The following is a 16,918-nucleotide window of genomic DNA, read 5'->3' as shown; positions in this document are numbered from 1 at the left end:
AGCAATAATTGAAGATGCTCTCCTAAGATTCTGAAGTATTTGCAAGGACAAGTATCAAAGGCATTAGCCTTTTGAAGTCAAAGAAAAAACATTTGAAATTTTTTCTGACAAAAAAAACTTGCAAAATGTCACCAAAGAATGGAATCTACATAGTTCAAGGTGAACTAAATCACATTGTTGCTGCACTTAGGAGGAATACTAGATGGACTAGCGGACATTTTAATCAGGTGAGAAATTAATCTGCTCTGGCTTTCTCTGGAAACACACACCTGCTGACACATCGCATCGGACTGTCTGGTGTTTTTGTCCTGCGTTTTTGTCTGGCCACTGTATGATTTCGATCTCGATTTTTTATAAAAATAATGAATGTTGTATGGAGCAAAAGAAAATAGTCAAAGATCAAAGAAATTTACCGTTATTAAACTTGAATTGCAATTGATCGATAGCAAATTGTTCGGCTTTTAAAGTTTGTAAATACTGTATACCTTCCTGCTCCCGGCGCTCCGGAAACATCCTGAGCAAAAAGTGCTGTTTTTTTTATTGGTCTGCGGCAACGGAACTCCGGAACCCGTTAACCTAGGTTTATGCTTTAATAAAACCTAGGTTTATGCTTTAATAAAACCTAGGTTTATGCTTCCCAGACGCTTCGTAAACTTGGGTTTACGCTTCGTAAACCTGGGTTTGCACTCCACTGCAACTCTGTAAACCTAGGTTTATGCTTTAAAACTAACAAAATTAATAACTGCACTGTCATCATTGACAATAAACAAACGATTTTCTGTCAAGAGCCTTGTAAACATTCCAACAACTTCCATTGAAATGATCTATCACAGCTCAGTCTACCATTTTTAGCGCAGTCCGAGGATTGAGTCGAGAACGCCCGCTAGCTCCCGCGCAGGTGAAAAACTTCAATCTGTCAATCATTTTCTCAAGCGAAGAGTAGGCAAAGCGATTCTAGCTTTACGATACACGGATCGAATTAGCGTATCGCATTTCGCAATTTGCGATGCGTTTTGGGATTACTTACAAGCTAAAAATTGAAAATTGATCCATTTTAGGATGCAAAATCATGCTTATTAAAAAATTGTGATGCACTTTCTATCCCTTATTTCGATGCCTGCGATAGTGCCGCGGATCATCAATGGATAGTATTCAATTATCATTATCCCTTTATTTTCATTCCTAGAACTTTTGCAAAAAAGATGAAAAATAGAAAAGTTGTATTTTCTACTGCTCTATTCACATACTGAATTTGAAAGATCTTCTATGTGGCGTTTTTTTGCAAACTTCAAAAAACATGATTTTTGTCCAGGGGGGGGCACGCAGTTACTACAAGACAGTATGACACTTACTACCGTGGTGGTACTGTATTCAGAAGTTATGAAAACAGTTACTACACAGTGTAGTAACTGCTGCTTGGGGGTGGTGCCAAACACTAACGCTAGCACTTTTGGTGTAGTAAGTGCTTATATTTTAATTCTTTTTAAAGAACTTTCAAAATTTTTCACCAAAAATGAATTTTTTTGTGAAAAAATTCTTTGTTAAAAAAAATATTTTTGTTATAAATGGACGAAAAAAATTTGAAATTTTTCTCAGACCCAACTTTGAAATTATGCTTTCCCTAATTATCATTAAAATGTTCTCAACAGCTGTTAACCAAGTAAATTAAAAGAAAATCTAGCACAAAAATGGCTTTAGGTTGAAAAATAATCGCAATTTAGGGTAATTTCGAGCATGTTTTTGATGATATCACTCAAAAACAGGGGTGGTATCTGGAAATCTTTTCTGAAAACAGTTACTACCAAGGTGTAGTAACTGCAAAGGGTGGTGGTCCTGAAAAAAAGTGTTGAAAAAGCACTTACTACACATCATGTCTTGTAGTAACTGCGTGCCCCCCCCTGTTTTGTCCCGCTTTTGCGGGACTTTGGCTTAAGTGCTTGCTTGCAGCATAGGGTACAAAGTCCAAACATGCGTTTCCAGTAATTTTTGTATGAAGAGTTAGGTCTATACTGTCTGTTCCCTGAATCTATTGTTCGCATATTTCTGACTAATAGCAACTGAGAAGCGAATTCAATAACTGGAAACCACATATTCCAAACAGACATTTCACAGACATGATACTACGGGGCATAAACCTAGGTTTACGAAGCACAAACCTAGGCTTGCGATATTTTTGGAAAAATAATGTTTTTTTAGCTGCTACGGAAAACTCTGGAAGTTTCCGGAGCGCTGGGAGGGTCCTGTAATTTGTTCATTATATTGGGGCAGTTGGTAGTCTCAGCCGGCAATCTCCAATTCTCCAATCAGTGTTGGCCATTTTGAGGAAATACATGCAAATTTAAAAGGGCATACTAACAGTGATAAATTCATTTGACTATGTCTCTGTTGAAATGTTGGCTCATTTGTGTTGTTGTAAAGTTTATATTATCTAAAGTTTGAGTCTAAGTTTAAGCTGCCAGGAGTTATTACAAAAATATTATGTAAATTCTTCAAATACATTATACACCTGATCTGCTGATTGTAGACCAATTTCTATGAACTTCAATTTTGATCTTTATCAGTTAGGCATATACCTGATCAAGGGGACCTCTGGGAAGCAATATGAAGGCCTTTGAAGGAAGTGCTTTGTCCATTAAGAATTTTTTTGTAAAAATCAAGGGAAAAAAATGAACATTTTGGGACCCTTATGGGACTTTTTTTATTTTAAAGATGAAAAAAAAGATTTTTTTGGGATTTCTCTTTAAATTCCACGAAACTTCTGAATTTTGAACTACTAACCACAAAATTAAATTGCGCGAACATTTCTTCCCAAGGGTAATGTGTCATTGTTGGAGTTTTGAATAACTAGGAGACACCACATTAGCTCAAGATTTTTTGTTTGAAATGAATGTTATTTTATGACATCAATTTAGGCTTACATTATTACAATGTTTATAAGAAGAGAGCATTTTGGAACTAAGACTTGAGCTTACTTTTAAAATATCATCCACTCTGAAAAAACAAGGTATTAAAGCTTTATTTACTAGATGAAGACCAGAAAGATAATGGTCTTCTACACATAAAAGATCCTCGTATTTCCTTTATCAAAGCACATATCCCAGGCGAACCCTAAAAATATTTTTGTTTCCGGTCCACCGGGTGACGAAAAAAACACTCACCCGACCGGCCGCAAAAAATTTTTTTTTGCTAAATTTCGATCCCAAAACTCGATTTTTTAAAGCACTCGTAGAAGTTAAAATGATGGTCTTCTTTACCTTAAATCTGAAGTAACTTGACACCGCTACAGGCTTCGGCATAAGAAAAATTCACGTGTGATCATCGCACGCCTAGATTTTGATTTATAGTGGTCTAGGCGTGCGATTATTCAAATACTTGATTTTCATCGTTTATATTTTCAATTATGTTACAATATCTCTAAGAACTGGACACCTGTGGACACTCTCTTTCATTTTGAATATTTATCTTCAATTGCTAAAGGCTCCAAACTGTGATTACGAAGTGAACTTTTTTGAGAAAAAAGTAGAGTGAGAGAAACATTTCCCCAATTTTTTAAATCCTCACTTTATGAATGTTTCTTTTTATTTTACTCACAAGTCAGCATGATTCCTTTTATAAAAACAAAGCTGTTTACTTACTGAAAAGTCCCCACTTTGTGAATGTTTCTATTTATTTTACTCACAAATCAGCATGATTCTTTTATAAAAACCAAGTTGTATATAAAAAAAAACATTCTTAAAAGTTGGGTTGCAAGCAAGAATTAACAAAAACAATGCAGGGTCTAGTTTGAGATGAATAAAATTTCATTTCTATAACAATGATCAGGATAAAACCTTCATTCCAAGTGATTTCTAGGCGTGCATTTTACAGTAGAATATAAAATATCAACGTGCGATAAATCACACGCCTCAAAAACTGATACACGAAAGTTTTCCGAACAAACAATTTAACCCTAACCCTAACGATGATGTACGAAAAAAAATGCGGCCGAGTGACAACGAAATAAATTTTCACCCGGCCGGTGGACCGGAAACAAAAATTTTTTTCGGGTTCGCCCCAGGAATATCAACTGCTTTGCAGACTATCCAATATAATTTCCTATCAAGTCATTGGCCAATTTTCTTCAAGAATCTCCTCCCAAAAGAATCAATCTTAAATAAGTTCTTTGCTAACCTTCAAAATAAAGTTGAACCTTCTGTTATTCTGGGTACGTTTAACTCAATAAAACATCAAATCAACAATAGACAAGCTGCCATTAGATTGTTCACGTGGATATGATGGAAGACAATTAAAAGCATTTCCAAGTATTCCAAAAACAGGTTTATCCTTATCTCAACCTGCCATTTTATGATGCCAATATCTTTATCTTTTGAATATTTGAGCTTGATTGGAATTTTCTTTCATCTAAATAGGAGGAAGATGAACCTTTGTTGCAAAGCTTCAACCAACTTAAAGATACTCTTCAAAATACATCAGGTAATATTTTTGTTATTGAAGGTTAGTTTTGTTCTATTAAAATAAAGTAAAACAGCTTACAAAATACTGGGGGACACTGGGGGACAGATCACTGACATTAATTATACACAAGGACTAAAAGAAAGAACTAAAGATCAATCAATAATTTCTCTTGGAAAGTGGTAATTTCAAATATTTTGCTTTGGTCCAATTGTTGTTTTGCTTACCATACTTCAACAAGAATAAAATTAAAGAATTTTTTTTTTTCTTGGTGCTATAAATTTCATTTCTATTACACAGGTTATTTGAAGCCTCCTGATTCAGCTGTAAAATAAGTTTTTGCAAAATTTCACAAATTTGACTAAGTGTAGAAAACTTGGAAAGGGATTTTATTTTGAATAGCGGGAGAAATTTTGCTTTTTGCTTTGAAACTGTTTGAAAATATAAAAAGTGAAAAGTAATTGCAGATTCCAGTACAGAATTTCTTAAACTTTCTTCTGTGTACCAGTACCACTTAAAAATCAAATTATGATTGAATTTCTCATCTTTTTATTTTATTATTTTTTATCTATTTTTTCTTGGTCAATACATAAGGAACAGATTCTTCTCAGAATTTATATAGCTTTTCTTTTTTTCTCCATTTCAGATATCAATGATCTTGATGTCAATGTATTTCTTGGACCTTTCTTGGAGGTCATACGATCCGAAGAAACAACTGGTCCAATGACAGGAGTTGCTCTTTCTGCAGTCAACAAGTTCCTCTCATATGGTTTGCTGGGTAATATATATGTTTTCCTATTATATTTTAATTAGTGCTTTTTTTATCCATCAATACACTGAAGGTGCAGTAGTGTAGTGGTCATCGTTTTTGACTTCAGTGCTGGTGGTCAGGGTTTGATTCCCACTCGGTGCTGCAATTCACTTGGCAAGTAAATGTACCTTGGCCCGGGTTAACCCATACCATTTGAGGGGAATAGGGTACCATCACTCTGATACAAGAGTATGGGGAGATATGCTGGACATTGAATGTGGCGTGGTGATGGTACTCATATGTTCAGTACCTGCGAGAACGCAATGTTCTCCCGTACTATTCGATTATCATCATTGATACAGCACGGCTCTGATGTTTCGCGAGCACAGAGTACAATGTCTGGTACGCGCTGTGATTTCCCTATCTAGGGGTAGGAAACTATCCCGGGATAGGGCCCGGTCCGATGATATTGGAGGGTTAGCTTCTCTCTAGCTTCTTGCAATACACTGAAGTGTAACTCTTGCTTATTCTAGATGTAGAAGTCTTATTGTTTCTTATAGTATTAAAAACTTTCGAGAAAATACCAACATCATAACTTTAAAAATACCTAGCCATTACATCTAGCAACTCAATTTATTTATTTTCTTTTTAATTGTAGACCCATCATGTGAAAGTGCAAGCTCAGGAATTGATAACCTAGCAGATGCGGTGACTCACGCACGTTTTGTTGGTACTGACCCAAGTAGTGATGAAGTTGTTCTCATGAAAATATTACAAGTATGTATTCTACCACTTTAAGCAAAGCTTCAGTGAACATAGAGAACTCTGGACTATGCAATACAAACTCAATTTTTTGGGCTCAAAACCCCACTTAGATGACACTCGCCTGCTCATCCAATTTTAGTTTTAACAAAAAGTGACCAGGCCGAACTGGTTTTGGCTCAACTTAGTCGGTTGTTTGTAATACTCACACACTTGATCTTCTTATAGGTTTTAAGGACACTGTTGCTGAGTCCTGTCGGAGTACACATGACCAATGAAGCTGTCTGTGAAATAATGCAATCGTGTTTTCGTATTTGTTTTGAAATGAGGTTGAGTGGTAAGTTATTAAAGATAATTTTAGTCGAGAGTCTGTTGTTTATCAAGTTTCAACATTCATGTGAACTTTAGCCTTTTGATCAGCCAAGAATCTGTTGGCCTAGTACTGATCTTGGGTCCAATCATGGGAAGTCAATATTTACTATTATCTTATAAAGGTTGAAAAGGATTAACCATTTGGCAGCTTTTAACACCACATAAGAATAGGGTTTGAGTTTACCACAGTCTCAATGCCATCACATTTCATCACGTCTGTATTTACAAGTCTGTCAATAAAAACTTAAGACATTAGAGTCATGCAAGCATGAACAAATTGCCCCCCCCCCTTTTCCATGAAGTTTTTGGCAAAAAATGTACTATAAAAATGAATAAGAAAATGCAGGCTGTTTTGATGGTTCGTTTTTAAAAATTGTTATGTTTTTGCAAGCTTCAGACCTCACTTTATACCATAAAGCTGGCTTTAATAACAACTTAAACAAAAAACGTTCTTTTTAATTACTCATTTAGAGCTTCTGAGAAGAACTGCTGAACAGACATTGATTGATATGGTTCAGCTTCTGTTCTTGAGGTAAAAACATTTTAATTAAAAGAAAATGGGACATTAGTTTTTCATACTAAAATTTTAGGACAACAATCTTCAGTGTTAAATAGTGTTTCTCTTGCAGTCTTCGAAATATATAAAATTTCAAGTTTCTTTTCATATGCTGACACGACAGATGTTATTATAGTACATAAATATTTTGTATAAATTTCAACATTCTAAACTAAAAGATTCACAGCATTGATTTTGAGACTTTCCACTGAAAGCCTGTCAATTTTTCCATTTAAGATTCAAAACTGTTCAGCCATTTATCATTAATTCTATAATTGAATAAAAATAATAAAAATTATCTAATTAAAATGAATTATTTTGATTATTTTTCATAGGCTGCCACAATTCAAAGAAGATTTAAAAGGCACAATGTCAGAACCCCATATTCGAAAGGTTTGTATCGTTGTATGGTTTGCTAGTTTTTGTATTCAGTCAGGAAACATTGAATTTTTGGAAAGGTGGATGTGGGTCATAATCAATAACTTTTCATATAACAAGCTCCAAAAATCTTTCTAAATAGGCCTGTTTTAGTCTACATACTTGCTAGCCCAAGAGGAAGGCCAATTTTAGGACAAACTGAATTTAAATTAAAGTTACCTTGTATATTGTGTTGGATAACATTGTTATTCCCTCTAGCTCAACACATTTTGAATTTGGATTATTCTTTTTACTTAGATGTTAAGGACAGGCCATTTGTCTCGAAAAGGAAATCGAAAACAGAAACAAAGAACCAATTCAAAAGTGAAAAAGACATCAGAGTCTCCTGTTGCTGAACGAAAAAAGAAAGACAGTACTGGTATGTTTGTGTCTTTCTGTCTGGCTAGTCTGTTAAAGTTGGTAAAATTTGCATACTTTCTTAGGGAAGTACTTTAACATTTTCAAGTGACTGTAACGATAAGTTTGGAAATACAATACTCTTTCTAATTCGAATCCCTATTACTTGAATCTTTCTGTAATTCGAACTTAATTATTGGTCCCTTCAGCTTGAAAGTGGTTTAAATATTTCTCTGTAAGTCGCAAATCTTTTTCGAAACAAAGTTTTGGTCCCTTGAAGATCGAACTAGAGAGAGTCACCTGTGTCATACAATTCACAACGTTCAATATTTGCCAGAGAACATTTGAGAGGAATGAATTACATTTGGTTGGTAAACTTTCCTCATATTCCTGTCGAATTAATTTTTGCTTTAGATGGGGCCCCTGAAAGTGAAGTCACATCAAAATCAAAACAAGATGCTAAAAACACAGAAGCACCAACATTGAGCACAAGCCGGAGTATCAGTGTCGAAGATTCTGTAGATTCAACCTCAATGTCAGATAGTGATGGCAAAACATTGGATCAAATCAATCCTGATATTATGAAGAGTATTGATGAAAGTATGGATGCCATCGGAGTTGAAAACTCAACAAGTGATGGAGCTAGCACAACAGATTCTTTAAATATTCCTGAAAATACACAAGGTATTAAGCTGTGGCTTTATTTTTCGATCTTACCACTTTTAGGGCTTCTTAAAATAAGAGCAAGAACCATGTGTCAAGATTTCATACACTTCATACTGTATGTAGTACAAATAGAACCCTATCTGTGAATCAGAACATATGAGAGAGCTGAATAATCACTTTTTGACCTATATCACAAATCTTCAGTGTACAAAAGTTCTTCCCTCTCAGACAGATTTCCGTATCAGCGAGGTACAAGAAGGAGCGTTTCCCTCTCCTAATACAACAAAATTCTGCGAAATTTGAAAAATCTTGCCTAATTTGTTGTTTAAAGTCGATTTCTATCCGAGTCAAAAAACTTTGCTTCGACCAACGATGCTTATACCACACTGAATTTATTGTCTTCTAAAGGTGGGGAATCAGACCAAGAGAATAAAACAGATGGTGGCGTTGTTGCAAAGAATTCAGATGCTGCACTGGGTGATTTGAAAGACCATGGTGTTGTGTCTATACACTATCCAGAAGAAGATGATGCAAGAAGTCTAGATTCTTTGGATGTCAGTGAAAATGTAAGCGTTTGTTTGATTAGATTTTTTGTTTTTCTACTCAGTATTTCTTCTTGCTGCGCTTATTGAATTTGCTATTTACTACTACACTCTGATGGAAGTTCAGTTTAAAAGTATACATTTTAGGTTTCTTTTTTTTCAAGAGTTAGATGACAAAACATTTCACAAGACTTATTTCTGATGTTCAAAGAATTTACTTATTTAAAACGACTCTTTCTTCATTAGGAGAGGTGACTACTGGATCAATTTTTCTTATGTTTATTTTTTGAGCAGCGGACCTAAAAGTTAATTCCAACAACAAAAAAAGAGATTCGACTAAAATGACTCTCACTTGCACTTTTCTTTCGACCAACAGACAAAGCCAGCTTCAGTGAAGAAAGTAGCCACACCAAATGACCCATCAGAAGACGTGAATAGCGAATACGTCAATCCACAGGGTGTTCGGTTCACGCCACAAGAAGAGTCTAAAGAGGGTACCACGTTTTTTTTAATAACAATATCCAAAAATCTTGAAGCCTTTGTTTTCAGATATGTTTAATTTTTCGGGTTTTAAAAGCCGTAAAATGTTCCTGTTTTGTTGTTATGTTCTTATCTTCACCATTTTTTGAGTATTTTTGTCCACTTCCCCAAGAAATCAGTTTCTTTAGAGTCCGCAAAGCCTTTAAAAATGTTCTTAACTTATTTTTCATTGAGTTCTAATATTGACGGCTCGCCGCCCTGTCACATGCTTAGAGTCCAGGGAGTTAAGGATCGACTATGCCTAAACGTCTATTTTTAGAGGGAGAGAGAGTGGTGCCCTCAACTACCTTCAGGTAGATAGCTATCGAAAGAGGAGCTTTCGTGTCGCCTCCAACTGCGTTCATAAAACTTACTACTAAAAGCCAAAAGTGAAATTTAAAGATGAATTCTTTACACAATATCGAGACTACCAAATGCTAGTGATTTTATGGAGATCTGTCTCGTCAAAATGATTGTGTGGTATTTCAAATCACTAAGTGCATTAATTGACAGATTTCCACCCATTCTTGCTAGACTAATCTTTCCCTTTTTTTGTAGGTCAAGCGAACATTGTACCGTATGGTTTACCGTGCGTTCGTGAACTTTTGAGGTTCCTTTCAACGCTCATCAATCCTCATGACAGGTAAGAAATAAGTTCAAGAATCTAGAGAGTGCAGGGAGTTATTCTTAATCATTTTTATACTCACTCTCTTGAATTTTGAAATTTTCTGATTATCAAATCCTTTAGAGTCACTGAATTTAGTGTCAGTGCTGTAAGCAAGCGAAGCGTAGGTCCTATAAACATGATTATGGCAGGGTTTTTCTACAATAACCTTTTTATCTGCTGGTATGTGTTTCGTTCTTTACAGGACTCATTAGTGCGGCTCGGGTAAGCGAGCATAGACTGAGTGCTTAAAACACTGCTGAGCTTTGTATAAGCGCTTTTGAGCAAACCATAATCTTTTACAATGTTGTTTTACGAACTCTCACACCTCTCTTTTCAATTTTCTAGACACAACACCAACGCAATGGTGCACATTGGTCTCTCACTGTTGACAGTAGCATTGGAATCGGGCGCATCTCATCTTGGTCATTTCGCATCATTGATGACTCTCATAAAAGATGATCTATGCAGAAATATCTTTGCTGTAAGTTATTATAGGACCCTTGAAATTTTTCCGTGAAATGTTGCTACTAAGTTTATTCAAAATCTTAAAGGACAGTGAAGTATGTATGTGACAGAAATTCGTAATGAAAGTAAGAACCATGAGGCTGAAAGTCTAGGAAAAAATGGATGGAGTCTGCAATTTTTTAAGTAAAAATTGTAAAAATTGGGTATAAAATCTCAAACACTCAACTTTGACCTAAAAATAAGAACGGGCTAAACGTGCTAAAAAATAAAGAACAGTCGAGCCCCAGAAAAAGGGTTTACCAAGATTTCTCGATTCCATCCAATATTTGTTCAACAGTTGTCTTAATTCAATCTAACGTTAATGCAAAGTGACGGGATTAATTAAAATCCGGCCCTTAGAAAGACCAATTCCAAAACATTTTCCTTTTAAAGCATCGTGTAAAGTTTCAGCGATTGTTTCATATACTTTATTTCGTTTTCATTTCAGCTATTACAATGTGATATCCACATCTTGTTTTCCCTCTCTATGCGAGTATGTTTCTTATTGTTTGAAGCACTGCGTGGGTGCTTGAAATTTCAACTGGAGGTAAGATGAAGTTTTTGAAAAACATTGTACGTCCCATATAACATATATTCATTTGTTTGTCATTCTAACTAATATTCATATCTGGTATAAGCTATCTTCTAGAATTCCAGGAAATTATTAAACCCCTCTCGAATTTCTATTTTTCTAAAGCTTTCAAAGTTGCCCTATTCGGCCTATTCAATGAAATATTTTGTTTATCTCCATCGAATAAACTACATTTCAAACCTTGCATCTTATATCGGGACGGAGAAAGACCTAGCCAGTTTCCTTCTCTTCATTTGAATGGGCTGAGTTTAATTTTTCTATGATTGATAATAAGCCTTTAGCAGGAGACTATCAAGCTCAAGTACGGCAAACTTTCTTTAATTCAAACCTCTATTATTCGAATCTCTCTGTTATTCGAACTAAATTGTTGATCCGCTCAACTGGAAGGTCATATAAAAACAATCTCCCTAGTTCGAATCTTTATGTAGTTCGAAGAAAGTAATTGGTCCCTTTTAGATCGAGTTAGAGAGAACCAACTGAACTTCAGTAAAAATCTTTTATTTCTACTTGTGATTTCAGCGATACATTATCAAGTTGTCGGACATCTTGGCTTTGGATAATTTGAACGTTCCTTACGAGAAGAGAGAGATGGCGCTGGAATACATGAACCAGGTACGCCTGAAAGAAAAGAAGAAAATTTTGCAATTATATTCCTCTAGTCTGGCTGGAAATAGCCTTTTATTAAAACATATTATCTAGAGTTTTTTGTTTTGAATCGTTGAAAGAAAATTAGATAGATAGTCATGGACTCGATTCTCACTTTAGTTCTAGTTTAGTTGTTTGCCACTAAATTGGGGTCGTTGTGATATTCACGTGCTGGCATTATAGTTTTTTTATTAAAAATGTGTCAAAAGTCAAGCCTCAGTAATACTGTGTCTACTGTCCTATAGGTAATATGATGCATTACCTTTATGTTCTTATAAACTTATCAAGCCGAATATTCTTCTTTCTAAAGAACAAATATCATTCTCTATATTTTAGCTTTTTCACATACCATGTTTGGTGCAAGAAATCTATTTGAATTTCGATTGTGATTTACACGCCACAAACGTCCTTGAGGATATGTGCAAAATTCTGTCTAAGGTAAGACCTATATTTACTTGATTGGATGGGTATCCTATTGAAACGAAATTCTGTCCTTACTCCCCATATTGATATTGATGACTTCCCCTTTTTCACTCATTCCATTTCACAGTCGAAATGGATCATGGGTAATCAGGATTGATTGTGCCCGATAACGGTTTCCCGTTGGTTAGACAAGCAAAAATCTTCAAAATTCTTTAAAACATTAGACCAATAGTAAGTCGTTATTAGCGCGCAGCGGTCCTGATTACCCATTACACTTTGCGACTGTGAAATGGCGTATTCGTTCCAAATGCTCTCGTAGCAAAGTGTCATTGTGGTAGACATAACAACTAAGTCACTGTCAATGGTTCAAAAAAAACTTAAACAGTTCCTTAAAATTCTCTTATAGAATGCTTTCCGTCCTGGTAATTTATCGTCAGTCAACTTGTTAGCATTGGACGCTCTCTTGAGCATTATCAATGAAATAGAATCTCACTGTATCTCGCCCAATGATTCAAAAACACGTCAAGAAAGAACGCTCAGTAACTCCTCTGAAGTCACAGGTAAGGAGATTCGCCCTTTTATATTTTTCGGTGTTGACTTTATTATCATCAATCTTGAGCCACTTGAATGTGACAAATGAGAGAGAGAAGAGAGAATGGTTGATTCTATCAGGGGAACAGGCTTTTGTGCTAACTGTATGAGACAAAACGAGTGCAGTTTTATTGCTAATACAGCTAAGTCTCTTTAACTCGAACACGAATCGAGTTATGGGGTAGGTTTTATAAGGCATTGTTATAGAGGTTCGAGTTCAAGAGACTCTACTGTATTCATGATATGCACCACTGCAATGTCTTCTGACATTACATCACGGAACCAATCGCTCATTGGTTGTAAGTGACGTAAAATCAGTCAATACGTCACTTTCAACCAATCAGCTATTGGGTGGAATGGAAGACATTGCAATGGTGCATATCATGAATAAAACATTTGGTGTTTAAAACCTCTTGTGTCAATTTTAAGTTGAGCGATATCTTACTTTGTTTGAGAAAGAAAGAAATCTGGATGGATGATATGACTGGCTTCGATTTTACTTCTTATTTTAAAAGTTTTATTCGTGAAATTTCTTTTATTAAACTAGAATACGCAAAACTTACATTTGCGGAATTTCTTCTTTATCGAAATTTTCTGTGTATAAAGTACTTCAAAAGTAATTCCAAGTTCTAGTATCCAATTCATTTTCCCACTTTAAACAGCCGACGAATCAGGGACAGACGACACACACGAGGACATTGTAACTCCAGCAACTTCTGGTTACGACATCGGTCGTAAGCTGCTTAGCCTGGGTCTGTATGGTATTGACGAAGAAAAAATGGATGGAGCACAGGCTAGCAAGTGTTTCACAAGTAAACAAGTACCAGCACCCTCAGCCGCTGAAGCCGCTGCAAAGAAAAAGAAAAAGAAGGTTCGTGCGACATTGTGTTTTCGAGAATTTCACAAAAGTTACGTCATATTTGACCAATGTAAATAGTACTTTGTTCTCTCATCAACAGATTAATCACCCTTGACTTCCAAGCCCGAAGGGCTAGACTCAGACTCCTGGATGGGAAATGAAGCCACTTAATTTCTCATCCAGAACGCCCGCGCGTGGTTCTTCCAAAAACGCCGGACTGAAACTAAAATCTAACGCTAGATTTCAAAAAATGCAGTCCCCAAAAACAAAGGAACCACTAGATACAATCCGTCGTCATGATTACGGCGCGATCTGGATGGGAAATAAGTGGCTTCACTTTCTCTTGCCTGAGAAAGGTTAGAGATTCTACTCTGACTTTGCTTTTCACTTGTCTCCTTATAAGGCTTTACTTATCGGTATTGAGGAGTTCAACAAGAAAGCAAAGAAAGGGATCGAATACTTACAAGAAAATGGATTAATGTCTACACCGTTCCTCCCGGAAGAATTGGTTCATTTCATGAAGGAAAACCCGAACGTTGACAAGAAAGTTATCGGGGATTATATCGGGGATAAACGGAATCCGAAAGTCTTAGAAGCATTCGTTAAGTAAGTTGTTGTTTTTTAATTACCTTCGGGATCTTTTTCTGCTCTATAATCCAGCCCTCTAAAGTTTTCTAATATGACGAAAAATCTGAACTCGAAAAATATATCCCATGCTGTACTCGGTACCGTGCGTTTACCGTTTTTTATTTCATCTTAGGTCATTCGAGTTGAAAGATGTCCGGGTCGATGAAGCACTTCGTTGTTTCTTGGAAGCTTTCCGCTTACCTGGTGAAGCTCCTGTCATCTCTCTTATCCTTGAAGAGTTCGCGCTACGTTATTTCGTAAGTGGTCATGTTATTTATAGTAACGATTGCATAGGAAGCTAGGGTTCAAATATGAGAGCCCAAAATCGTCAATCAATTGAAACTTTCAGAAATTCCTATGGTGAAATTGTCAAAACTTTTCTTTTTGTTTCCCTTATGTAGATTTATCATTTAAATTTATTTCATCCAAATTTCTTATCAAATGTTTTTTAGGGGAAAGCTTTTTCGTCATTTGCCTAAAAACTTTGTCAACTGACTAAGTCTTCCGATTAAAGGAAGTTCACGTTAACAAGTTGGATTCGATTTTTCTACTTTAGGAAAATAATCAATCGCCTTACGAGAACCAGGACGCCGTATTTACGTTAGCGTACGCTATCATTATGTTAAACGTAGACCAGCATAACAAGAACATCAAACAACAAAAACCTATGCAACCGGAGGTACAGTATTACTTTCTGTTATATAGAAACCAGTACAGTAGAGACTCTTTAATTTAAACCTATGCAACCACAGGTACAGAGCTACTCTTTTTGATAGAAACCAGTCGCCCTTGACAAATCAAAAGGTCCAATCTCTGAGTAAACTTAGAATTTTTTCTGTTTGTCTGAGCATAAATTTTGAGATAAGACCCCCCTCACTGCAAAATGGGGCAATCTCAAATTGAAGGCTAGCTAGAGAGCTAGAGCTAGAAAACTCTGAGCTTTCTCAGACACTAATTTTTTGATTGGCCCTTTTTATATGTCAATGGCGCAGTATCTTTTTGGGCAATATTAACACTCCCCCGTTTGATGCAAGAAGCGAAATGTTAGTGGTTTTAAATTTTTGCTTGCGAATGAAAGAAAGTATTGCATTGGCTCTAAACGGCCGACTTTGTGTGAACTTTCGGAAATTGACGGGAGGGTAGCCTATACTAGACGTCACGGCTTTTCCTTTATGCAGTAACGTCTATTCCACTTTGCGACTTTTTCAAATGTTTCGAGCCAAGATTTTCGGCCTCCAAACATTCGATTTTTGACGTCACTTTAAACTTTCGAAGCTCCTGCAGTAGCAAAAAAATCATATTCGCGTCAAAGCACTTGAAAGGCTTCTTTTTTCGAAAATCATCAAAGTGGAACTCACTAAGAAACGGGATGAACTATCCAAGTTTTTGGTGAGCTGCTCGCTAACGGGAGGAGAGCTTAAGAGACCAATAATTGCCTTAGACATTCTTAACCTCAAATTGATCTCATTCAGTCAAGATCTCATTCAGTCAATTCTTATTTTTAGAGACAATTATTTTTTTTTTTGTACAGTAATTCATGATATGCACCACTGCAATGACTTCACGAAATTATGCAACTTATCTGTTTTTGTTCCACCCAATACGTCACTTTTTCTATTGTTTTAGTGACGTATTGGGTGGAAAATTTTAAAAATTCCCAGAAGACTCTCCAGTGGTGCATATTATGAATTCTCCTATTTTAATCCCTGTAAAATGACCCAATATCTTAGATTCCAAAAAACATAACACGCTGAAAATCTTGACAGTAAACTTGAGTCAGTCAGAAAAAAATTTGACCGATTCCCATTTACAATTTACTTATGATGTACGTTTAATTTTTCCTTGGTAGGAGTTCAAGAGAAATCTACGGAAAACTAACGGAAGTGGAGATTTCCCAGCTGAACTTTTGCAAGCCATCTACGAGAATATCAAGTATGGAAAACATGTCTTTTTTTAGTGGCTTAGAATAAAGTAATTTCTGTCAATTAACTTGACTAAAACAACTCTTGGGATCCTAATTTTACCTTAGCTAGATAGAATCACGGAACTGTTACGTGTGAACATGGTCTTAGTACTAATAATGATATTCGAACTCTTCGAACATACGCAAACAAAATAGTTACGTATTTTTTAGTAGTTCTTGGGAGCTCGATTAAGTTCGGAACTTGTAATATTGGAATAATTCTAAATGCTCTCTCTTTTCTTTCAGAAACAATGAAATCGTCATGCCGTCGGAACGAAGTGGAAAAGTCAAAGAAGCTTACGAGTGGAAACTACTTTTGCGTCGCGCTGAAGGTCCGGACGGTATTTATATCCCAGTCACAAGCTCTATATACGATGAAGAACTCTTCTTAGTACTTTGGGGACCCACTGTGGCCGCGCTGTCGTACATTTACGAGAATAGCGTTGACAAAACGAACATACAGAAAACAATATTAGGATTCAGGTAAGATTTTTTTTGTCGAACAATTGCATAAAAATGAAGAAAGTCTCTCGGTTGAATGGGCCGCGGCACCTTTTGGTCCCTAATCACCTCAGAGATCTCCAGCTGCAAATTAGTGTGATGTTTTTAAGGTTGCACGATGCGACGTTTTGTTTTCTAAGGAAGAGTGTCAC

At 35.9% G+C, this 16,918-nt stretch overlaps 1 protein-coding gene across 1 annotated transcript in view; it reads left to right on the top strand.

The window, feature by feature from the left end:
- The window catches only part of LOC136806574 (Golgi-specific brefeldin A-resistance guanine nucleotide exchange factor 1-like), a 28,215-nt gene continuing 11,297 nt past the window's right edge, over positions 1-16,918 (top strand). The window contains exons 1-23 of the mRNA XM_067063163.1: positions 1-227; positions 4,410-4,473; positions 5,099-5,230; positions 5,862-5,980; positions 6,194-6,302; positions 6,809-6,869; positions 7,229-7,286; positions 7,569-7,689; positions 8,082-8,351; positions 8,742-8,899; positions 9,252-9,369; positions 9,953-10,037; positions 10,407-10,542; positions 11,014-11,112; positions 11,677-11,769; positions 12,139-12,240; positions 12,632-12,785; positions 13,479-13,687; positions 14,079-14,281; positions 14,436-14,559; positions 14,859-14,981; positions 16,152-16,234; positions 16,512-16,748. Coding sequence (XP_066919264.1) covers positions 126-227; positions 4,410-4,473; positions 5,099-5,230; positions 5,862-5,980; positions 6,194-6,302; positions 6,809-6,869; positions 7,229-7,286; positions 7,569-7,689; positions 8,082-8,351; positions 8,742-8,899; positions 9,252-9,369; positions 9,953-10,037; positions 10,407-10,542; positions 11,014-11,112; positions 11,677-11,769; positions 12,139-12,240; positions 12,632-12,785; positions 13,479-13,687; positions 14,079-14,281; positions 14,436-14,559; positions 14,859-14,981; positions 16,152-16,234; positions 16,512-16,748 — 2,960 coding nt within the window. The 5' untranslated portion in view covers positions 1-125. The remainder of the gene's footprint in view (positions 228-4,409; positions 4,474-5,098; positions 5,231-5,861; positions 5,981-6,193; positions 6,303-6,808; positions 6,870-7,228; positions 7,287-7,568; positions 7,690-8,081; positions 8,352-8,741; positions 8,900-9,251; positions 9,370-9,952; positions 10,038-10,406; positions 10,543-11,013; positions 11,113-11,676; positions 11,770-12,138; positions 12,241-12,631; positions 12,786-13,478; positions 13,688-14,078; positions 14,282-14,435; positions 14,560-14,858; positions 14,982-16,151; positions 16,235-16,511; positions 16,749-16,918) is intronic.

Source organism: Clytia hemisphaerica, unplaced genomic scaffold (assembly GCF_902728285.1).
Source record: "Clytia hemisphaerica strain Z4C2 unplaced genomic scaffold, Clytia hemisphaerica genome assembly, whole genome shotgun sequence".
NCBI lineage: Eukaryota > Metazoa > Cnidaria > Hydrozoa > Leptothecata > Clytiidae > Clytia > Clytia hemisphaerica.
This window is presented reverse-complemented; position numbering and strand designations above follow the sequence as displayed.